This window comes from Magallana gigas, chromosome 5 (assembly GCF_963853765.1).
Source record: "Magallana gigas chromosome 5, xbMagGiga1.1, whole genome shotgun sequence".
NCBI lineage: Eukaryota > Metazoa > Mollusca > Bivalvia > Ostreida > Ostreidae > Magallana > Magallana gigas.
In genome coordinates, this window is record NC_088857.1 from 38,786,409 (window position 1) to 38,812,239 (window position 25,831).

General features: G+C 35.3%; 1 protein-coding gene across 1 annotated transcript; it reads left to right on the top strand.

Moving 5' to 3' along the window:
* Positions 1-116: 116 nt before the first annotated feature.
* LOC105330354 (nuclear pore membrane glycoprotein 210) lies at positions 117-25,697 on the top strand. The gene is made up of 43 exons (XM_011431988.4): positions 117-348; positions 507-643; positions 2,210-2,341; positions 2,532-2,625; positions 3,172-3,322; positions 3,438-3,567; positions 3,885-4,013; positions 4,226-4,398; positions 4,745-4,885; positions 5,326-5,466; positions 5,714-5,866; positions 6,350-6,455; positions 6,611-6,694; positions 6,899-7,044; positions 7,887-7,998; positions 8,386-8,445; positions 8,569-8,689; positions 8,891-8,990; positions 10,418-10,616; positions 10,961-11,067; positions 11,342-11,446; positions 12,858-12,959; positions 13,258-13,386; positions 13,654-13,781; positions 14,058-14,196; positions 14,305-14,367; positions 16,089-16,268; positions 16,429-16,509; positions 16,639-16,770; positions 17,086-17,241; positions 17,364-17,455; positions 17,703-17,874; positions 18,195-18,367; positions 18,467-18,551; positions 18,717-18,849; positions 19,025-19,158; positions 19,565-19,688; positions 19,947-20,093; positions 20,198-20,451; positions 20,771-20,990; positions 21,395-21,511; positions 22,749-22,877; positions 24,390-25,697. Exons 1-43 carry the CDS (start codon positions 152-154, stop codon positions 24,560-24,562), a joined length of 5,781 nt encoding a protein of 1,926 aa, XP_011430290.3. The 5' UTR covers positions 117-151; the 3' UTR covers positions 24,563-25,697.
* Positions 25,698-25,831: the final 134 nt, after the last annotated feature.

The window sequence follows — 25,831 nt, forward strand, 5'->3', positions numbered from 1 at the left end:
GACAGGTAAAAATAAAAACACAGACATAATACCGGAAAGATAATGTTATCAAACATATAAAAATAGGAAAAGATATTTATTTACCAAAAGAAGAAATTATGTGAGTTATGGCATAGAGACTATTTCATGGCGGCCCCCATGCCGTTTTAAAATGGCGGCAAAGTTAAACCCACGGAATATTTTGTGTTTGTTTCTTGCCTATACTGTTGTAATAATCGTCGCTAATGCAGCCAGATTAAGTCATCCAAAGATTCTACTCCCTTACCATAGTTCTGTTATCACCAATTTTACATTGAACATAAATTTGTCACGAGAAGAAACAAGACTCCTTGATACTTGCTATACATGGTGAGTAGGTTTTGTTTGGGTACAGATGAAAACAAACCGACAAGTGTAATTTTCCTTATAATTCCGTAGCAATACTAAAATGAAGTTTATTTTCAAGCTTTAATAACTATTTTATCTTTATATATGATTATATATTCCTTTTTCATGCTCCTTTGTAGGCAATCAACACAGCAAGAAATAGCTTCAATACAGCTTGTTAACAGCACAGATGGAGAATGTGCCTTCTCTGCAGTCATTTCTGCAGTTTCAAAATCAGCACATCGAAAAACGTCCATGGTACTGGCTGAAAATAAAGGTACCGTAATTTGCGTAAACCTACATGTATTTGAACCAGTTGGAAGTGTTGCCAAATATGTAAATGACATGACTGTTAGACAATAAGATTCACACAATTATATGAAATTAAATCAAAGACTGTATTGTTTGGGCAGTGTAAAGAAAGTTAAAAAGTTATGTGCTAAGTCTACATAATGACATATAGATAGAAAGTTCTATCGTAAAAATGACGGATGTCCTACAGACCTGGTTTAACGATAGAATTCGTCCCATATACTCACTTCTTAGCAAGTAAAAAAATTATATCGCACTGTATCTCACGTAAATTTTCATATGATTGGTCTCAAATACCTATGATGTTGCACTTTACCACATTAACTGTTTTTGCAACGAAATCGCTGCCACTTTTAACATCACGTTTGAAAATTCGCTGTTTATGGTCGCCATGTTAACGATAAAATCCAAGACATTCCAAGTGCGATTTCCAACAAAATGGGAGGCAAATCAAACACGTTTTTTAACAAAATGCCTTGGTATGACTCATTAAATGGATATTTTGTGGACTAAACTACGTATGCATGTTAAAAAAGGTTTGTAATTTATAAAAAAAATTTCCTCCGAAGATTATTTTTAACAGACTTTAAATTGACGCAAGCTGATTTGCTTCGAGGCGTATATGAGACAAATTCCTACTGTGACCTGAGCATAGCCTGGTCACGGTAAGATTATTCTTTCTAAATGACATATTACTTTGCTGATAGTACACCAAATTCAAATGACATTTTCACTGTTTTTTAAATATGTATACATAATCATGAAGCCTCCCTCCACTGGGTAAAAGAAAGGATAAAATTGTTAATAGCTGATTGGGAATACTGTATTTTAAATGGGATTATAATCTATATGTATGTGATTCTTGGGAATGTGAGCAGCATCGTACAACCCCAATGTCAACTTGCCCCATTAATATAAACGTTGACTCCTCAAATATTATTTAGTGTCCCCCAACACTAAATAATATTTAGATACTCCATCATCTACCTTTAATTAAACAATTTTGAAATATAATTATCCTATTAGCCAGCAAGCTGTAATAACACAGAAACAAGGACTACCAGTAATATATATTGTATTCATGCAAACTTTTGTGTGCATGCAAAGAATATTCACCTTGTTCTCATGGTTGCAAAGATAATTGTCAGCACAAACACGTCCTTGCCATACAGGTGTAATAATCACATGGGTTGGATTATATTTGATCAAATATATATACATTTAATAAGCCGTAAACCATTTTACCTCCATTAAATCGCGAAATAAAGTTGTTGCTAATAAAAGTTGGTTTTCAGAATAATTTATCATGTAGTATCACAATTTATCTCCTGATCATTGTTTAATCAATTCATATTAGGAAACACAACTAGCAACAAAGCTATTATCTCTCTGCAAAAAATCATTGGGGTTGACTGTTCTCATTGCACGTACAAAATGTCTATTACAAGCATTGGAATGATATTTAGTCAGAATTGCCAATGTGTCGCCAATAGATAAGTGTTTTAAATATCTATCTTTGTTGTTTTTACAGTAACAGGAGAAATTCTTCGCTGTATTGTGATTGTGGAGGCAATTTCACGCTTTGAAATAGAGACAACCACACGGTTATTATACCTGGAGGATTCCCCAGAGGAATTGATTATCAAAGGTTATGATGACGAAGGTATGATATAGATATTCACATAAATGGATTTCACTTTCATATGTCTCTTTCGCATGAAATCACATTTCTTGCAAATAAATTTCTCAAAATAGATGCTCATGGATTCTAACAACCTAAAATAGATGAGAGATAAAAAAAAAAGAGGAGAATAAATTTCAGGGTATTTTACTTTTGTTCCTTTTTTCGGCAGGAAATGTGTTCTCCAGTTTGGCAGGGTTGGAGTTTGAATGGAGTGTGTTGCCAGACACCAGTACAGAGGGCGAGGAAATGGTGGACATTCTCAGGTAGTGAATTACTATCAAACAAACTTACATAAGTTGAAGTCAATTTAATTAATATGTTAATAATTGATAATGATTTTGCATTAATCGATTATCAGAAATGTACAAGTTGCCATATCTTTCATCTTGATAAGGTTCAAAACTCATTTTCAATAGCTCCACGTTTTTTAATATATTAATGATATTTTTATTAAAATACATGTATTAATGATATTATTTCTTATAATGTCTTGAATTATAAATGGAATTCCTCTTTCATGTTTATATTGTGTGGAAACTGCACAAACTTCAAAGTTCAATATGTCTGTGATTTCAGTATGTTATGTTTGTACTATACAAATTTTGCTGTACTCATGTTATGTTACCAGTATATGCATTTGGTGTCATAGAACTCTCAATAATTATGATTATAGAAAATGAAACATATCACAGGCAATAGAATCAGAGAACTTCTAGATACTGTTTATGACATGTTTCAAAGATGATGATACAAATTCAGTAAAAACAAAAAGCCTCATTTATATAAAAAGAGTTAAAATTACTTTCCAGGATTACAAAGTTTACAGAGTCCCATTACTTCATGCCCTATTACATCCAGCAATTGGAAGCCAAGGGTCTGCAGGGGGACTTCATCCTCGTCGAGGGAATGCGGACAGGAAGTGCCCTAGTGAAAGCGAAAATCAGGGACAGGGCATACAAGGTATCAATACCTGTAAAAATACGAAAATCAAGTTGACATAATTTTTGTATTATTTGGCTTGTAAATATTTTCTCTTAATTGTAAGTTTTGAGTCTGTTGTTCTCTTTATTATCAGGAGGTAATATCACCTTCTGTGAAGATAATTGTGATAGCCAATTTGATTATCAGTCCAGCAGAGGCATACATACTGAAGTATGCTACCATCAAATATGCTGTGAAGCAGATCAAACAGAGCTCTATGCTGGGTAAGGAGAGCTCTATAATTAACATGCGCAATACACATATCGCTGTTATTGATATATGCAATACACACAAATGTAACACTAATGGATTTACTGAGCACGTAATTGCTGTAATAAAAATTCTTTAAAAATTAACAAAGCAAGTTTTAAAATTTGGCTTCGAAATATACCGGTAATATTGAGCTGGAAATTAAACAACTTTTTTTTTTGAAGGAAAAAAAGTTCAACTTTAATATTGAAGTGTGTTAAATTTAGTGTTAAACAGTTTCCTATACTGTGTATTGTAGCAGTTTGAATTTTTTCTCTTTTCTCTTGGATAGAGATTTCCTTGCCCTCCTCCCAGTTTGTGCTGGAGGTGGAAGATACCAATGTGTGTCTATTAGATGCCAAAACTTCTATAGCAGCAGGACAGCAGCTCGGCTCCACAGAGATTGTTCTCACAGACAGAAGTATCCTTGACCTATGTACATGAACATTGAATCAATGTCTGATTTTCAAACATGTGTACCATGGACAATACTTTTTGTATCTATTGGTATAAATTCAGTGACTATCAAAATCATTGCATAAGTATTTTTCATTGAGAAGAGGACTTTATCTATTGGATTCTAAAAACTATAGAAAAAGGTTTCAAATTTCATTTATCCTCAACCAAGCCCAGATCTAAAGCAGGATGCCCTTGTAAAGCCCAGTGCCATGCTGTATGTGGTGGCCCCCAGTTACCTGGGCTTTGTGGTCCTCCCGGACAAAAAATGGGTGCTGGGCACGGAGAAGGTCTACACCATTCTGATAGAGCTGTACGATAAAAACAGTCACAAGATTTACCCCTCCGATGTAAGTTCAGTCCCATAATTTAACTTTTAATGTAAGCTTGTGCTTAAGGATGTAAGAGTTTCCTTCTGATGCTTCTGTTGATTGGCTATCTGACACAATGTACAGTTCAATTTATGAAATATAATTTTAGTGATAAAATAAACCCATCTGATGTACATGTACTAGGTATCGATACCTGTAAGTTCTCAGTAGATATAGATATTTTTAGAACTATTGTTAAATGCAAAAAAATTTACATTTCTTATAGTACATTGTACTAAAACAACCAGCCCCACCCCAGAAAAAAATAGGAATTATACAAGAAATAATGCTGGCTCCTACATACATGTAATTGTGATATTTGTAGAATGTCATGCTGAAGGCAATGTTTCCAGAGGAATACTTTGATGTAAGATTCTCCACTAAAAATGGTACCTATCATCACGTCTACACAAAGAAACCAGGAAAAACCGTCATTGAGGGTGTCCTTACTTCTATAATTCAGGAGGTACTACATGTACTACAATGCTCTCTCTCTCTCTCTCTCTCTCTCTCTCTCTCTCTCTTTCTCCTCTCTCTCTCTCTCTCATATTATCATAATGAAACTGCTTTAAAACATGTAATAAATATATACGTGATATTTATGACAGAGTAATGCCCCTTGAACTTGGAAAGAAAGAAATTTTTTGTTCAAACTAATGTAAAACTAAATATGGCATTCAAAATTTTGGCTGCATACAGGGGCATTTGTGGCTTTATGACACATCTAGTTTATTAATGTTCATCTTTCCTTTGATGTAACTTCTTAAAACTTTTATTTACATATATTCATTTGTTGAACTGCATATGAGAGAATTGATTAATTTTAGCAAGTGACATGAATTTAGGCAACTGTGCGTCCATTAAATGTAGAGTCGACGTGAAAACTTGGAAATATATAAATTGTAGGATGGTACAGAGATTGAGGTGTCCCCGACAGTAAAGGGTTCTCGGTCTGTAGAGATTCACGATCCAATCAGGGTCATGCCGGAGCTTCTGTACTTCCCCTGGGACCCAAACACTCGCAGCAGCCACCAGTACAAACTACGGGTAAGTTGTCATCAGATTTCCCAACCTTATTTATTATGATTTCAAACTCTGTTATTCTGAATAATTTGCTAACTCTGAAGAATTTATGCATGATTTTCAGTGTAGATGACAAGAAAAGAATGTATGTTGTCTGTTGCCTTATGTTAAGATGAAAGATGATTTGTATATCTAAAAACTTGCAAATACATGTATATACATGTATTAATATGTATTTGTTGAACTTGTTCTTGTAATTACATTTACACAGGTGAAGGGAGGCAGTGGGGAGTATGTGTGGAGCTCGTCCAAAGTAGAGACTACAACTGTCAACAACAAAGGGGAGATAACTACTGGTAACGGGGGAGAGGCCCAGATCATCGCATCGGATGCCAAGAACAGAGCTCACACTGGCTCGGCCAAGGTAATGTCTCCAACGTGGACTGGTAAGGGGCTTATTGTAAAGACACTGCCAGTTTTGAAGAAGGGAACGCACTTACTGAGAACGCATATTTGGAGAATGTAATGAGAATATATTATTCACTTTGTAAATATTTGATGCAAGTTTTTAAATGATCCATTATACCAAGCAAATGTGTCTTCTAAGTTGAGTAGAACAATTTTTGTTGTAATCAATTATTCATTTCTGCAGAACCATCATTCAATGGCTATTTTTGCAGTAACTTGTTTTATTAAACCAAGAAGAAAAATTCAATGAAAGTTTTTACGATTCATTTTTGAATGTCAAAACTCAAGAAGTTTTGTTTGGCAGATGCATGTACACAGTTGCTTTGTTTGGAAGGTGTATGTGCAGAGTTATTTTATTTGGCTTTGAGAAATGTATGTACAGTTGATTTGTTTGGTAGGGGTACATGTATGTACAGAATTGTTTTTTTGGTACATTTAGGTATATGTACTACCCCCAGAGGATATGAAGTTCGTCCCCAGACAGGTGGAGGCTGAGGTGGGCACAGAGCTGGAGATGCCACTGGCAGTCTACGGACGAGTTCAAGGTATCAAGGCCGCACACCGAAAAATTAAAAAGCTGCTTGAAAATCTGAACCAATAAGGAAGCATTCTAAGAGTAGCTCTGAAATTGTTTTGTTTTATGAGTGATAGTATATTGTACCTGTTCTCACACTGAGTGTCTGTCTCTGTTGTGTTTCAGGAAAATTGGTCCCATTCAATGATTGTCACAGAATGAAGGTCAATTTCACTTTCTCTGATCCAACAGCATTCCAGTTTAACAGAGGTAATCTTTCAAACGTTAAGTTCGAATTAGTGTGTTATGTTTTCATTTCTGTTTAAAAAGAATTCTTAGATAAATCCATTGATATTTGTGATGATGCATTTGTAATGTTGCATATTGTGTAATTATAAAATTGTATGTATTAATGGTATAATAGAGTGTCACTATATAATATTTTAAGTGAATCAATACTATAAAAAATTTCAGTCTCCTTGATGATCCCAGAAGATGGCTGTTGTTCTGTGAGATTTACGGCAGTTCAGAGAGGTCACACGACAGTGACGGCTAGTTATACCTCAAGAGGGAAAGAGTTATCTGCCTCTGTTACAATAGCAGCATATGATCCCCTAATGGTAAAGACCTGCAATTTGGCTTTTTAACTACTTTTGCTATTGTATTCCATATGAAAAAAGAAATCTTAATTACATTTTAGGAATTCTTCTTGTTGGTCTATGTAATTGCTATCAAACAAAAATAGATTAATTTTGCAAAAAACTGATCTATATATGTATGAGGGTGTGGATAATAACTTCCAAACCTTGCTTCATTTGATCAGGACTTTAGGATAAGTAAACTTGCTTTTGTACAGTCAATTTACAGGCATGCTCTTTTTTTGATACAACTAAAAAACGTTCAAACTTTTGGGTAGAAGTCAGTTTTAAAGGGGCATGGTCACGATTTTGGTCAAAAAAATTTCCGTAATTTTAACAATGCTTCAGAAAGGCATTTTTAATTGGCAACTGAAATTTGAGCGTCATTTGTTGAGTTAAAAGCGAGTTACAGAGCTTGAAATTCTTCGCTATGTAAACAAAGCTTTTGTTTACATTTTGAACGTTGAAGTAAAAGTTCCAATTTTAAACTTAAAACGAATGTGTTAAACGTTAGGAACTGCTTATCCATGCTTAAAATTAAAAAAAAGATGGACAAATAAGTTGGAAAATGCTTTTTTACTGGTATAGTGAACCTATGTAAACAAAAACAGGGCACGAGCCTTGTTTACATGACAGAGAATTGTGAGCCCCATATCTTGTTTATAACTCTACTAATAACTCTCAAATTTTATTTGATCATTAGAAATGCATTTCTAAAGCATTGTAAATAATAAAAACATAAAAAAAAAAAATTTGACTAAAATCATGACCATGCCCCTTTAATTTCAAAGTAATAAGTTGTTTACTTTTGGTGTGAATTTCAGCCCGTTGACCCGGAGAAGGAAGCCGTCCTTGCAGTGGGCTCTAGGAAGGAGCTGGTGTTTAGAGGCGGTCCCCAGCCCTGGGTCATCGACTCCCTCAAGTACTTCCAGGATTGTAAGTCAACAAAACCAGAAAACTGTAAACTTACGGTACTTTATTTAACATTTACAGTATTTGATTTAGCACATTTCTGATGTAAGTATTAAAATACATATATGAAGGACATTTTCATATTGTTGCTCTTCTTTAACTAAAGCTCTTTTCTGCCAAAAATGCTAAATAAAATATACAGCTAAATGTTACTCTAAAATGTATTATTTGACATGTTCCCAAATGAAAATTTAATGCTTTACTGCATTTTCATCCCTTTGCAATGGACAAAGTTTGGGCAGGTGAAATCGTGTGAGAAATTGTGAAAAGTGCTTTAATGTAAGAATATGGTCCATAGGACTCTGCCTTTGATAATTTGATGATATTAATATAACAACTTTATTTATTTAGTGACTAGTACAAATTCAGCCATCACTGAAGTCAAGAAAATGAAATTTCTAGGAAATAATCGTAAGTAACAACGTGTACATGACATATTTTCTAATATTAACAACAAAATCATGTTTCTTTTAATCAGTGTTTAAATTTGTGAAGTTTTATACATTTGCTGAAAAGTATTCAATATTGTTTCAGGGGGTTTTCATCACTTTTACATGACTTGTCTTGACTTTGGGGAGCAGATTTTGACCTTGAGGGTTGGAAACAACAAGACAACAACCAATCAGTTTCCAGCCGTATCTGAGGCCTCAGTCAGGTCAGCCTAGCGTTGTCCATGTAACAAAATAAACTCTGTTGCAAAAAAAAAAAAATAATTCAGATAGAGGAATTTGTAGATAAAGAAGCAGAAGATTGAAATTAAAAAAAAAAAGACAAAAAACTTCAAAGAATGTATATGTATTCTTCTCTGGTTGTTTTACTAGTCATCATAATAAGTCTTATGTAATCATGACTGCAGAATGAGTTGTTCTGAGCCAGTGGGGCTACAGTTGAACCCAGACCTGAGGTACCCAGAGAACCTGCCCCCCTGCCCTGTCTCTAAGGAACAGGCTGTTGCTGTAAGTAGTTCATAGATTGAAACTGAGCATGGCTCAAATCTTCACCAACAGAACATTTTTAGTTTCTCCATTGTTCAAAGTGATTGTTTCATGGTTCAAGACTGTTTTTAATGAAAATGGTATGAAATATTTTATATTTAGTCTCGTCTTTTTAAAGCATGACTAAGAAATTTATTCTCTTAATTAGGGCCCCGCAAAGATTTGCGGGTGCCCTATAGTAATCACTTTGTCCGTCTGTCCTTCTGTCTGTCCGTCTGTCACTCTTCCGTCCACAAATTTTCTGTTTTTTTCTAATAACTTTTTTTATGGTTGCCCAATCAAGTTCAAATTTGGTATGGTAGTTCAGTAGGCAGAAATACATATTTTGATGCTAAGTTTGGTTCTTTATGTCTTCTGGTTTGGAGCTGGGGTGGTGGGGTAGATTCCTTAACTATGCATAAGAATGAATGGGCAAAGAGAGATAACTGCTGAGAATGTTACCATTGTATACTTCGAAGGCTGTGCAATATTTGTCCTTTGGGATTAATTAACCTTCCACAGGAAGAAAATCCTAAGCTTTATCTTTATCTGTCACATTGAGATTAATTACTGCACTGCCTGTGTCTGCAAATGAACTTTGTTTTGAAGATAAGGTCAATTTTGAATGATATGTAGTATTGTGTACATTCTTTGAAATATGGATTTAAAATATAATATTCATGCTTTATTTTGGTTAAAATACCGTACACAATGATTTATGATAATTTTATTGAATTCTAAAATCAAGATATATATATTTTATTTTTTAATTATTTATTTTATTTTTTTCTGCCTTGATGCTGTTAATTTTAACAGGTAATCATATAATAACCCCATTCTGTCATTTCTGAAAAAAAAATCTTATTGTAAATTTAGAAGAAAAGGATAAGAGAGCAGAACAATTAATCCCCTGTATAATTATCTTGCCTGCTGCAGAAAATTTAGAGGCTTATCTCTGTCATATGAATATTTTGTCTGCAACTGATGTTTGTTTTGAAGTTGAGGTCAACCCTGGTTGATACAATGTATTTGCATTCACTGAAGGCTTGCATTTTATAAAACACCTGTTTAAATCTTTTTTAAATACACATTTAATTAGTTTTTTTATACGACATGAGGTTATCCCTGTTTTATGCAGATACAAGGTTACTATTAAAGAGTTTTTGGACATTCAGGAATTATCTTGAAATTTTAAAGAAGATTCAATGTTAATATAAAAAGGATGGAATTCAAAGTTTTTTTCACTTCTCTATATTAATTGTCATAGCGGGGCCCTTCCTGACTGGTCAGTTTTCTAGTTTATTTGACATCTGAATTTTTAGATTAACATGCAACATACAACCTATCAGCTCATACATGTTGATCATTTATTGATAGTAGAAACTTTATTTATGATAATTAATCAACAGATCCCTGTCCACTGCCAGAGGAACTTAGACATCCTTGTGACAGTCACCGACTCGCTGGGGAGGAAGTTTGACAACTTCTCCTCACTGGATTTCCAGTGGATGGTGTCGGACAGGTCGCTGGCCACCCTGGAGGACACAGAGGACGGCTCTATCCAGATCTCCACCACCTCAACCAAAGAGGGATTCAACCACGTCAAGTGTCAGTTCAGCCTCAAATACATGTAGTTGAATAGTTGAATGTAGAAAAAAATGTCCATGAAATTTTATGCAAGGGAATTTTATGTCAAGTGCATATTATTTTTTGTGAAATTTACATTTACATGTACCTCAAAAAAATCTTAACACAAATTTAAAATGAAATTCATGTTGAAAATTTATATTGAATGAAAATTTCACCTTTATTATTACCTTTTTGATAGAAAATTTATGAGAGTCAGGGTTAGTTATCTACCCATGCATCCAAGTTTTTTTTTAAAAACAACTTGAAAATTTACACAAAATAAAAAACATCATTGAAAATTTAAATTTTCTCTCTTTTTTCAGATTACAGAGTCTTGCAACCCCGAGGTCAGCCTGGTGTTGTGATAGTCACAGCATCTATCAGCTCTTATATAGAGAAACACCTCAAGATGGCAGGATCCCCTATATCAGTGAGAATAATGAACAAAATTAGATTTTCATTTTTAGCATGTATATACTATACACGATGCACTGTGTGATAATTTTCCTTATGCAATGTTTTTGGAACAGTGATAATTTGCAATTATAATGAAATAGGTAGATAAGTACATGTGATTTGAAAAAAGAAAAAAAAAATTATTTTGGCCATGGAAAATTATATACATGTATGTACATGATAAAAACAAAGTGTTTGTGTCAATCATATTGATAAAGAATCGATTTGATAGCTTTTATAAATTACAGACTCGGATTTACCCTAAGATCAGCAAGTCCCTGGAGCTGAAGCTGGTGGAGGAGGCCATTGTCTCACCAGACATCATATCCTTGTTTAACCACCCCTCTAACACAGTAAGTCCTCACAGAGATTGTATGTGCTGGGACAACTTACCATTTGATTATTTATTATATGAATAACTTGTATTGATCTGCCACAGAGATTTATATGCTGCAACAATTTACCATTTAATTATTTATTATATGAAAAACTTGTACCGTAATGTCGCGTGTATAACACGCACTTTTTTTCAGCCAAAATTTGATCAAAAGTGGGGGGTGCGTGTTATACATAGGACCAAAATTGTACCCCATTTTTTCAAGCCGTGATTCTTGATACCACGGGAGTAGTGACTGCCGATATAACGTGTTATGCAAATTGAATGAGTGTATACTAAATTTACTGCATCAGAAATACCTTATTCTTAATTTTTTTCCCCATGTATTGAAATATTTATCCTCTTTTAACACTATTTCTTGCATCAAACAAGTTTAAATATCGCCAGTGTATTCGCCAAATTACGTAAGCAGCCACCTGTTGACTCGGCGCGTGGTCAATGTTTGTTTAACAATATCCGGTGTCAGAAGCATGCACCTCTCTGGTGTCGGACTTCACAGGGTGTTTTCAAGTGCATGTAGATAAGCAATTATTCTGATTTTATTAAACTTAATTACTTTGTGTCCCGTTATGCAGTAAAACGTTATTGCTTTACATAGACACTGCTAAAATTACATCGATCATTTGTACGACTTGATAATGACGATATACGACATACGAACGTTTCTTCACAATGTTTATTTAAACAACAATCATAGGGTTTGACTATAATTAATCAATTAAATAATTTCTGGTTTATGTCTGCAAACATTATTACTTTTAAGCACTAAGCTCGGTTGCCGTTCTTCTCTACGTATGATGATCTTCTACTTCTCCGATGTTGTAAGAACTCTTTACGAAGTGTCAAATGATATTTGATACCGCCCATGTAAATCGTACCGTCCTTTTTAATTAAAAGTGTAAGAACTTTGACTCTAATATCGCTTAGGCCATGTTCCGATCACGAAATTACAGTAATTACGCTTGGGTTAAAAAATCATCATTAAACATCGATAGTTATTTGGGAAAATGGCGGCCGTCGATTTTCATCGTCTGTGCTATGTTCCAATCTCAAAATTAAAGAAATTGCGCATGGATTATAAAATTAACATGAAACATCGATAATTTGGGGGAAAATGGCGGCCGTTGATTTTACCATTTTTTGGGTGCGTGTTATACATAGGACCTGCTGTTTTTTCGCCATTTTTTTGGTCAACTTTGGGGGTGCGTATTATACACGAGTGCGTATTATACACGAGACATTACGGTATTGAGAATTTTTTTTTCAAAATGTGGAAATGTTTGATGATTTATATATTCTTGTACATGTGTTTGTACTAATAGATGGAAGAAAATTTTTACCAAATGTGATAAATGTTTTTGTTACAGTACATGGTGAATGTTCAGAAGGGATCAGGATTTTTCCATGTGATCCCAGACCAGGCAGGAGTTGTGTCCCTTGAATACACAGATAAAACCAAACAAATGCAGGTGAATGAAACTACAAATTTTAGAATTGTTCCAAACAAAAATTAAGTAATCAACCTATTTAAATAGAAATAGTATGTATGTTTTGTTGCTGTTATTTACCAAGAACAATGAGTTTCTTATTGCTTTTAGTTAATTTTCATCATGCTCTTTTTAAAATGAGAATCGTGTTGGATCTTTTTGAAAAGTACAATGAAGAATAAATGATTATATTCATGTATATGTAAAAACTATAACAGATTCCTTGCTTTTCTTAACTGTGAAGTAGACCTGAAAGACTCTCTGTGTCATTTTGTTGTAGGTGGTGCCTGTGTCTGATGGCTCTATGAAGGTCACAGTGTATGACCTCTGTGTCTACAGTCGGCATCCCCCCACCGCCACCATATTTGTGTCAGGGGTGGGAAGTGTGGAGCTCTCTGTCACAGAGAAGGTAAGCTTGTCTACAGTCAGCAGTTCAAGATTCTGTCTTACCCAGGATACTCTTTTGTCAAAGAGACAAGCATTTTTCCCTTAGGTGTCGAGCTGTTGGTGAGATCTATGAAAAATTTGAATTTGAAGCATGTTATGTGTCCCTTTTATTCTATAGTAAGCCTCGTGTGAATCAGGAACAATGTATAATTGTCCATCAATTGTCAATCAGGATATGAGTGTGAATTTTCTGGTTTAATATAATTGATTTATTGTAAATTGTTTTCAGGTGGAGGTAGACAAGGAGGCGGCAGTGAGGGTGAGGGTGATAGACGTCCATGGGAAGCCGCTACAGGCCAGCTTCTTCCGACTGATGGGACTCAGACTGATTCCCGCCTCCAACATCATCACCATCAGGTAACACCACTGGCCAGCTGTAACTTATCCTCTAAGAATCATTGCATGATGCAATGTTAATTTTTCATTGTTGTTAACTTCCTAAATATTTTTAATAGCATCAATCACGTGTGAATCATTTCATAAATCAATTTATTTTTGTATATGTAAACTTCAGAAATGTTATACATGATATCAATTCTGCTTTCCTAATGAAACACGGGATTGAGTCATAACACATATTTTAACAATAAACATGTGTAAGTGGATTTGTATTGTATTTCTTTCCATTCTTAGGAAAGACAAGGACCAAAAAGACGAGATGTTTACAGAGTACTACATTATGCATGGAGCACAAGTTGGTCACACATCATTGGTTGCAGAGGCTCATCCCAGCGATGGTGTAGTGATCAGGAGTCAGGCCCGACCTGTAGAGGTCAGTAGGTTATGCTAATAGCCGGGTTTTTGGCAGATGGAATAACAACAAGGACAGTGTAAATGTTCTGTATCCTGTAACATTTAAAATGGTATTTTGAATTTTCAGGTTTTCCCTCCACTTCAGTTGATTCCAAGAAACATTACAATGATCATTGGAGCCAAGTTTCAGGTAGGTTCCAACCCACTACCACTGCAAGCCAGGGAAATATTTTTCATTTTTATGGCTTATGGCCATCTAGTTGCCGGATAATCTTTACGGCAAAGAGTTCAGTTAGCTGAACATGCGCGACAAAAAATAGTTCTATTCGAATGTTGCAAAGTTAACTGTTTGTTGTTCATAATAAATATCTATAAGCAAGATTATATTTTCCATAATTATGTTATTATCACTCATGTTATTGTAACCAATATTAACTGACTTTATTTAAATAAACTCGAAATCTAACGCGAATGAATATTAACTGCAGTGTTTTTGCATAGAGGTATAGGCCCCCGCCATGCATCACACAGTGCCGCCATGCTTTCCGCTATGCATACTTACATGTATTATAAGCAAAAAATCTTTTCCCAATTATTTCAGATCCTAACAGTGATAAGTAAATGTAAAGTTGTTGTTATTTCGTTCAATCTTCATAAAAACGTTGGCACCCGCAGAGAGCGTCGCTAACTTCGATCGACATTGATCTCAGCAAGGGGGAAAGTGTTTAACGGTTAAAGGACTGAACTTATGATTGAGATATATTGAAACTGGGATTATAAATCGGTAATAAATGCATAAATAGAGAGGCAATTACTACTTGTTTAATGTAATGTGCATTCTTCGACATCTCCGCCATTATCGAATGTTGGGGATTTTCCAAGATCTAAAAATAGCACAATGTTCCCTCGATGGAGTTACCTTGGCTGTGCTATGATTGAACTGTTTATTTGTCGTAAAAATATTGGAAACTTGAGACCAAATGTATTCAAATAAGAAATGAATATACAGTTAAGCTTGATTGCAAGTCATATACCGAAGCGATGTCACATTACTATAACATATATAGAGACATCGTATAGTATGCCTCTGAAAATGACTGTGTACACACATGTCATGTGAAGAGAGACTGACTGCAAAGTTATAGTGCAGTACTTAATTTTAATTAAATTTGGTGTCAAAACAAGTTTGCTGTAATTGCATAGTTCTGCCTTTTTCTTGTCCCCCCCTCCAAAGAGTTTATCTCTGTACAAAGGAAAAAAAATAAAATAGAAGGTGTTAGAACTGCCTTGTGAGTCTATATTTCTTATAAAAGCTTGTGAAGGTCAGCCTCTTAAAAAAGTAGAAAAAACCCAGAAAAATATGAATAAATATACATTTATGAAATACAAATAAAATGGAATAATACTTGTTGGTGTAGATTTCATGAGCATTCATTAATTATAGTACATAACATACACTTCAGTACATTTCATCATTTGGTTATATTATTTTTACGCGCAATGATTTTGCGCTGGCTGTGGCCCTGTTACGTCGCACCATGCACCAACTCTCGCGCAAGTTCATAGTGCATAGGAACCAATTGATAAAAGAGGCGTCTAGATTTCAATCCTGTCTGTTTCGGTCACTAAGATTCGACCAATTAACAAATGGGACATGTTGATATGGGTCCTGTCAGTTTCTATAGATCTATGAATTACATGTAGCTAGTTACTTTCTATAGAGCTATAAATAAACTAAAGTTTCCATAAGAAATAGAGGGAATCATACTCGATCCATGTAAATATAGTCATATCAAACCCGTAAGCCATTATGGCCCTTCAGGCCTTTGATTATGCAGTTTACTTAGTGCAGTATGCCCACTACAGTTTCTAAGCATGTTATGTATAACTTTCTATCTGTTATTTTATCAGGTATTGAGTAAAGGAGGCTCCACCCCCCAGTGTACCGTCCTATTCTCTATCCGGGACAGTAACATTGCGGACGTCTCCAGCAGTGGTCTGTTAGACGCCCAGAACCTGGGCACCACCACCGTCTTAGGGCAAGCTGTGGGCCAGGATCCAGAAACAGGGGAGACCATCATCTACTCACAGGTCGGAATACACCTGTATAGGAGTTAAACTTATTGTGAAACTTACCTTATGACCTATGCCATATATAAGCATAAATTTCTGTAATTTAAAATAGATTTCTGTTCATTTGCATTATTCTTGAGATTAAAAATTTTTACTTTCAAAGTGCTATTCTTATTAGGATGAAGTGACTGTGAATGTGATAGAGTTACCTGGAGTCCGGATCCATTCAGCCTTGTCTCGCATGCAGACAGGAACAAAGGTTAGATACACTGTACATGCAGTATTGTAAAACCGCTGAACTCTCAACTGTTTACATTTTTCATTATTGTATATCTATTTCCTTTATCACTTGTACCAGGACAGAGTCATTGTTTTTGTTAATTTGTAGATGCCCATTTATGCTGTTGGCCTCACAGAACATGAAACCCCCTTCACCTTTGGAAGTGCCATGCCACCTCTAGTGTTTACTTGGTCCATCAACAACAAAGATATCATACAACTACAGAATGTCTTCCATGAGGTTGGTATTATGCTGTCTTGTATATCTCTATCTCAGTAAAACACTTATTTTTCAAAAACTTTATGACCAATCAATTTAGGGAAAAAATTTTGATTGCACCATACTGATAAGGGATTTGTCAGCCTATTTTCAGGGCAGTTGGGAAAATTAGCTTAGCTCACAAGGGAAACTTTAGCAGGGACTTTAAATATGATTTATCTTAATCATACAAGATCAAATATGAGTTATTTGCCTGGAATAAAAATAAATAAATTTGACCTCAGTGAACATGCATGTAACACAGGCTGTATTATACCAATTTCTTTTCCATTACAGAGTAGCTTGAAACACCCAGCAGAAAGTGACTTTGCCCGTCAGCTGGTGGCCTTGTCTGCTGGTCAGGTCACAGTCAAACTCACTGTCCGACCTCACCTGACCTCCAGGTCACAGGTTAAAGGTCAAAGAACACTGACTGATGAACTTCAGGTGGAGGTAAATAAAGTGTTTGCACTATTGTTTTCATATGTTTAATTCAAATGTAATAGAATAAGACTTGAATTGTAATACATCAAAATTTTCATGTACTAGAAATTTCGTCTCACAAAATCTTGCAGGTGTTTGAAAAATTGGCAGTGGTCAGTCCAAAGGTCTGTGATGGCAAGATTCTGTTAACCCCAAACACTGAGGCTATCATCAAAACTAACAGGTAGAGAACTTAAATGGTTTTCTTGTCATAAAGTACATCTATATGTGCAAAGATGACCTTTATTATACATGTTTATATCAAATTAATGTATTAATGTATCGCTTTAATTGTAAATAGAACTATATCAAAACTTTCCTAAAATTCATGCATTATCTTCATGCACATGTGTAATGGAATAGAATTTTGTTTGATTGTTCTATTCTTTGGCTTGTAAATCTTTAACCAATCCTATTGAATTACATGACAGAGATGGCTCAGCCAAGATGAGTTACCAGGTGATCTCCCTTGTTGACCCTAGCCCAGTGACTGTGGGGGAGGGGGGACTGCTGACCTCGGGGACAGTGAGCGGACAGGTAGCCCTACAGGTGACGTCCCAGGAGGAGTTTGGAACCAATCAGACTTTGGTCCTCCTGGTCAGGGTAGGTCAAGTTGTCAGTGTTCACCTGTACTGTCAAACTTTACTCCAGGATGGCATGATATTTCGAATCTACATGTTATGAGATACAGTGTACATACATGTATATGTAAACATTCACTCTAAGATACCACAATATCAGTCATGTTACCTGTTCTAAGATATGTAAACATGCATGGTATTACAAATAAATTGTCACATTAAGGAGAAATTATTTCTAGTTCATTTTTGGACATGTTTAACAGCAAGTGTTGTTCATGTGCTCTATCAGCACTAGAAAATTCACAGAATTTTTTGAAGGATGTGTTTTCTTTCTTTTTGTAGGTAAAACCTGTGTCTTACTTGATGATTAACTCAGATGTCTCCCTAAGTACTAATGAGGGTTACATCAAGAGTATTCCAGTAGGGACAACCTTGACCCTGTCTGTGACCTACCACGACAATGTTGGAGAACAGTTCTACGCAACCAACGTCCAAATGAGATACAGGTTTAGCAGGTATGATCTACTGTGTACTTTTCTAATATTTTTTCTTTATTTTACATTTTATGTCGTTGTTTTAATTATAATAAGGAATCACTTGCTCCGTATCTGTAGGTACGACCTGGTGCACATTAAGCATGGATCTGAGAATGATACCTTGGTTGTCAAAGCTGCTGAAGTGGGACAGACTATTCTAAAGGTCAGATACATATACACATTTGTCTAGTCTATGTACATGTATCGAAAAAATTCCTTTGCTACATACGTGCACCATGTGTGCATGATCCAACAAATAAAGGTTGGTGCCAAATATTTATCTCTATGCAGTATGATCAATGTACATGTATTTCTCAATACATAATAGGTTTGGGACCAAAAAAATCCCTGGTTAGCTGATTACATCAACATCCCTGTTGACTATGTCATCAACCCTTCCAAACCCACACTGTCTCTGGGGACTGTCGTCTGCTTCAAGGCTCCTCTTGTTTCTGCCAGAGGTAAGTCTAAAATGGCCACCATCAGATTTGCATGTAGCTTCATAATCATTTCCTTATTACTGCATGTATATTACTTTTTTTGTGAGAATCAAAACTGAATATGAAAACAAGCTGACATTTTATCATATTTATGTAGAACCTTTGGAAATTGAGTTGGTGTGTTTATTATGACTAGGATACCCAGGAATCTGGCAAAGCAAAAGTAAAGTGATGGATGTGGACAAGGATTCTGGGATAGCTACGTCAGCCTTTGTGGGTCATAACCTGGTGGAGTACACCCTGACAAAAGATGTCACAACATACACCGAGGTAAGTGTCACATACGGAATAGTGACAGTCAGGGAGAGAAGTCAATACTGGTGCAGGACAATGGTCAGATCCACACCATACTAAATTCATGTATAGGGTTTTTTTTTACATGATTGGCTAAAGTTATAGCTAGGCCAATACCAATATCCATTTATTTTAAGATTAAAAAAATGTTTGAAGGCTCATGGAATAAACTCATACTAAAGTTCATTTTGACATTTTGGTTGATCCTTCAATAGACGGTAAGGTAATTCAAGTGTAGTTTAGATGGACTAAGCATTCCATATTTCCTTACACTTTTTCAATAACATTGACAATATAAAGGACTGAATGTACATTTTATAACTCTTCCTGCACGCTGAAGTGTAATTGTTAAGCAGGAGTAAATAGAAGCGTTGTATTACAGGTGACAGTGAGACCTGTGGATCAGCTGACTGTGGATGACTCGTGGTCCTTCCTCACCAATGTCAAGAATCGCCTAACTGAATACTTCATCAAGGTGTCACTGAATGACGACTCTGAGGTCATAGGTCAGAATCAAAGCCTTTTATATTGCAACCATTGTGTTTTGGAACTTCTTACCAAGAATTTTTTAATTCATGAATCAAATTTACCCTCATTTAGTTTTGTATTGATTTTTATGTTTTTGAGCAAGGATCAGGGGGACTAGTAATGTAAAGTTAAAAGGAGACATATTTTAAAGAAATGATTGGGTCAGCAGAATATGTTTACATGTAGATATGTTTTTATGTATTTTAACCTGAGCTTTTTCAAATTACTTTTTCCAGGAGATAATTGTACAGGGGAGATTCAGGCCAAGGAATTCATGCCAAACTTCATACCTATCACGTGTGAACTAGAGTTCTCTTCCTTTGTTAATGGCTTATCTATCTCTGATCTCTTCCAAGTATCTGCCACATTTAGCTCCAAGAAAGGTAAAAAAGAAGTTCATTGAGCAATATTTTTATTTTCAAATTTTAAAGAGATATTCAAACCAGATTATACTTTTAAAATTCTTTTTAAATCTTTTTTTTTAAAGGGAAATATGGCTGTCTAGTTAAGAAGCTGCACCCCGAGAGCTTGGTACAACAAATAAGTACGACGGCGGTAGACCTACAGTTGTCTGTGTTGGTCCCCGGTATGGAAAACCAGCCTGCAGTGTTGGCACCAGTCAAGAAGTACCAGTACCTGCCCCCGTTTTATGTCCACAATTCGGAGGTGTCTCTGTCCACCGCTGCTCCTTTGTCCTCCATCAGAGTGTCCACAATTCCAGACCTCTCTTCCTGCATACAGGTACAGTGAACAGGAGACAATAATAGGATTGTGCTCTTTGAATGAAAAGAATATGTTAATGCAAAATCATAGGTGTGGGAAAAAAAGAACAGTATTATCCAGAAAAATTATGCTCAGATTATTAACAAAAAAATCTCAAGTAAGTGTTTTTTAATTGGTTGGGAGATCGCAAACAATTTTTTGAAAGGTAGCTTTAGTCTTGATTTTTAAAGGGGGTCAGTGTTGTCATGAAAGCATTGCAAATGTAAAGGAATCCCATATTCAACCATCATTATACCAAAATGGTGAATAAATGTTCTAAAACTGTTTTTTATTTTAGGCTTCAGTGAGTGATGAAAGCATTCTGGAAGTCTTGACCCCCGAGAAAGACAGTCAGTCTGGAATCATCTTGATATTTCCTATAAGGCTTATAGAGTCTGCTGCATTATGGGATAGGGACAATGTGGAAAGTCATGTGGAACTCTCATGCAGGAAGACAGGTCAAAAGGTCAGACTCCCAGTGACTATCAGGCTTGTGGGGCAGAGGCCAGAACACCTGGGTGAGTACCTAGCTGGAACATTTCTCAGATGAACAGGTTTTTTCCATTAAATGGTTGAATATTGTATCAAATGACAAGTTGATGATGCTGAATGATCAACACATTACCCATCATATCTACCTTAGATCTTTAATAAATGTTATTTTAGCTATAAACTATATTGTTGTTAAGAAATATTTCAATCTCTTAGCTTTAAAGTCTAAATATTTCCAAAATCATTCTACCAAGCTCTTCTTGCAGAAATTAATATTGTCTAAAAATGGCCATGACTGTCCAACCCTTTTAATCAATATTGATTAAAAAAAATTCATGTATTTGCTAACTTTGTTATGTTATAAATGTCCAAAAGCTACATCTAATCATTGCATAAACTGTTAATTAAAGGGTATGTCCAATTATTTCAGCATACAGAGGGCGGCCAGTTGGATGGGGAGCCTTCTTCCTTAACAGTTTCAACAGCAATCAATCCTTCTTCTCTTATCTCTTTCTCATCATCGCTACAGCTGTAGCAGTCCTAGTGGGTTAGTACAGGTTTATGTACCAGATTTCTTACAGAGTAACAAGGATCCCCATCTGTTTCATATGTCATAAACAAAACATCAATGGTAGTTTATGTACCGTATATCCAGTAATTTTGCAATGATCTAATTTCGCTTTTTTCGTGATCTTTGTCAAATTGCAAAATATTTAATACAGAGATATTATATCTTTTATTAATTTTTAGCTCACCTAATCAGCCAGGAAAGCTGAAACTTATGTGGAAGCATCCTCAGGTAGTGCAGATTCAAAGTTGTGAAATTCATGATCCCTGGGGATAGGGTGGGGCACAATGGAGGGTCGAAGTTTTACATAGGAATATATAGAGTAAATCTTTAAAATTCTTCTTCTCAGAAACTAATCAGCCAGGAAAGCTGAAACTCGTGTGGAAGCATCCTCAGGCAGTGTAGATTCAAAGTTGTGAAATTCATGATCCCTGGGGATAGGGTGGGGCCACAATGGGGGGGTCGAAGTTTTACATAGGAATATGTAGAGTAAATATTTAAAAATCTTCTTCTCAGAAACTAATCAGCCAGGAAAGCTGAAACTTGTGTGGAAGTATTCTCAGGTAGTGTAGATTCAAAGTTGTGAAAACATGATCCCTGGGGGCAGGGTGAGCCCACATTGGGGGGGGGGGGTGTTAAAGTTTTATATAGGAATATATAGAGTAAATCTTTTAAAATCTTCTTCTCGGAAACTAATCAGCCAGATGATTCTTTATAATTGTTAAGACTTTGGCTCCAGGACAATTCTTTGGCCTCAAAAGAAGGTTCAGAGTTTGTTGTAGCTTAATATCCCATATATAAACAATTGTAAGGGATCTTTTTGAGGACTGCAATACTCAACATGTGATATGACTATAAAATCATCCTGTTAGAAAAGGGACTAATGATTATAAACATAAGAATATCCAGGGGGAAAAATGGATTTTATTTATACAGGATCTACATGTATTATTGTACATTGTCCAGATTGTTTGTATTATGACTCCATTAAGCTGATTTTATCATACCTATTGTTCCTCAGGTGAGCGATGTGGCCCATGGGCCTCTTGTTATAAGAAACTGTTAAAATCACAAAAGTTGACTGACGAAAATTAAAAATGCCACATATTACCCATTTTCGCAAATTTTGTGACACACAAAAAAAAAACCAGATATACGATTAAAAATAAACTAGAAAAATATTTTAGATTTTTTTTTCTGTGTTTTTAATATTTAGGTTACCACTACTTGATTGGTCCACGATACAGGGCAGCTGCCAGCAGTAACCCAGCTTTCCTGAGGCCCGGGGCGGCAGGGGCTGCCTCACCCCCCTCTCCTATGTACCCCCAGCCACAGTACTCACCAGGTACTAATAAACTCTACTTTCATCTTGAAACATTTATCATATGTATTTTCAAGTATACATTTGATCAATACAGATTCCATATTTTCTGTGAAGCCACATTGGGTGATTTGATTTTTTCAGTTTGACAAGGTTTCTAAGATGAAAATGCTTATGTCCATGTGGTTTTTTCCATTTTGTGACCAACATAGGTAGTGTGTATATTATGCTTTAATTGGATTTTTTCCCTGTTTAATTTTTCGGGGATTCATTCAGTTAAGCTTACACTTCACTTTTTAAAAAACAGTTTACTTCAAATCTGGGACTCAAAAAAAAAGCTAAGACCGCAGAACATTAACTAACAAGATTGGAAATAAACAGCTTAGGTCAATTTCACCTGTAACAGTCAAAACATGAAATTGGCGGGGAAAATTGACGTGGACGTCTGAAAAAACATTGGATAGAAACTGAAGTTATAGGAAGTGTATTTTCAATCCACCTCAGCGTTTCTAACTTGCTATAGGGTAAAATAATCGGATTTTACCAATCAGTATAAAATCAGCAAATATGCGAAGATCACATTTCTGGAGAAATTTCATACGCAAGGCAAAGCATTTTCGATGACTTCCAAAAACCAGTCGTCATAAGTACGAAATCAGTGCAAGTGGGGCCATTGTTGAAATAGGGTTTAATCCAAGAAGAGAAAAATTTTAATTCTAATTTATTAAATCAAAATTATACCCAATAACATAAATATATAAAATGTTTATAATTATACAAAGTTTTCGGACAATGCTTTGAATTGCATATAATCTATCCTGCGAGGGTGTATTCGTTTTCTATCTCCAGAACTTGTCCAGAATTTCTCTAGTTTCTACTTGCTATTTAGTACACAATGGAGATCTCCATACACTAGGATTACTCTTGCAGTTCTCCAATTGGCCAAACGAATAACCTCCAAATTGTGATCCCATAATTGCTGATCATATACTTATTGATGAAATAAAATGATTTTCCATCCCTTTGGCTTTGCTATAAATACTATGTGTTTGGTAGTTATATAGCAAGTTATAAATGAGAATGCACTTCCTATAATTACAGTTTCAATCCAATGTTTTCTCAGACATCAGCGTAAATTTGTTACCGTCCATTTTAAATATTTTGACTGTAATAGGTGAAAATGATGTAGGCTGTTTATTTCCAATCTTGCCAGTTAATGTTCCACGGTCTTAATGAAAAGTTAGAAGTAATTACAACTAAATATCTTTGATTGAGAGATATGTTTTAATTTTACATTGATAGAGATGTAGACCACCACTAGTAAATTGAGGAATGCTTTCAGCTTGTATGTTTAGGTATAATTCCTGAAGTGCTAGATAACATATCACATCCATGGCTTGTAGTCAGGACCACTATGAAATATGTAAACTGGAAAGAATCGATATGGATAGAATATATAATATGGAATCTGTATTGATAGAGAGATGAGTTTCTGTTTAAAACTTGATAATACTCATTGAATGTTTGACATTACAGGCTACTCCCCTCCACCGTACACAAATTACGCCTCCCCACTGAATACCCCCAAGTCGCCAACCCTGTGGTCCACCGAGTACCACCCTCAGGATGGAACCAGCCCCAGACGGCGGTCCCCCTACAGACCCGGGGGGATGTCCCCCAACCTGGGCCCCAGACAGAGTCCTTCCTGACCATTCCATCTCTAGCTCTATAACAAATTCCATCTGTATGTTCTCAAACAATTTGGTCACTTTGATTGTAAACAGTCATATGATCGCATGAAGGTCTAAAAGTATTTATCTACAGAAAATCAGTGTCCAATAGAAATGCAGAACACGAGAGAGAGAGAGAGAGAGAGAGAGAGAGAGAGAGAGAGAGAGAGAGAGAGAGCAATTTATAAGAATATACATGTTAGTGCTTTTGTTGCATAATATGTTGGAGGACAGCTGGTCTGAGAGAATTTGATTGATGGATATGATTGTTGTATGGTGTTATATGTTGTGTGAAACTTTTGTCAACTTGTGTGTTTGCTCAAACAATGTGATTGTTTTGTGCATCCTAGATCTATCTCTTGTACTGTAAAAGAGTGTGTAATGGCATCAACTACCTACCAGTTGTTTTGAGGAATATTTTTGTTGTATATATTTTGACAGAAACATTTCATACTCCTTTGATTTAAATGTAGCATTTTTCATCCAAAATTATGAGATTCCAGATAAAATTTTCTTCAGTGTAACTCATAAATTATTACTTTTCTTAAAAAAAATAAAAGTTGTAATCAGTATGTACAGTACATTTACTGTGCAGGGCAAAATTAACAGACTTCAGTTTCATGACAAATGTTGATGTTAAAAAGATTCTGCAGACTGATAGTCAGCAAATGTGTATGTGTCCTTGTACATGTCTGAAAGTTGCTGCCAAACGTTTAACACGCCAAATCACAAGCACTGTACAGCTGGCATTATTTTGGGGGAGGAGAGTGGGGGGGGGGGGGGGGGGCACACATATCATTATTGACATGCCTAGAAGAATGACTGGAATGCTTTCCATGAGTTTTGTGTTTGTTTTGTAAATAGTTCAAGCAAAAACGTGTGTACTTGTTTTTCATGTAGTATGTTGTTGGATGTTTTTTTTTTCAAATGTAATTTTCTTCCTTTTTTAAAATTTGATTTACTGCATTGATCTCCATAATTATGTTCAATACAGTGTTATCATGGCAAGATTTTGATCATTTGTTTTTATGTACAAAATTTTGCTTAAATTGTGCTCTTCTGTTTCCAAAAAATGATCAATTGTGTTTGTTAAAAATATTATGAAAACAGTTTATATTGTTGTTCTTTTTTTATTTAAATCTTTCTTGTGTACATGACTTTGCTGAAGATTTTAGTGCAGAAAAATCAATTCTGTTCATACCGTTTGCAGGCTATATTGAAGAAAATTTTTGCAATGTTTGAAACCAT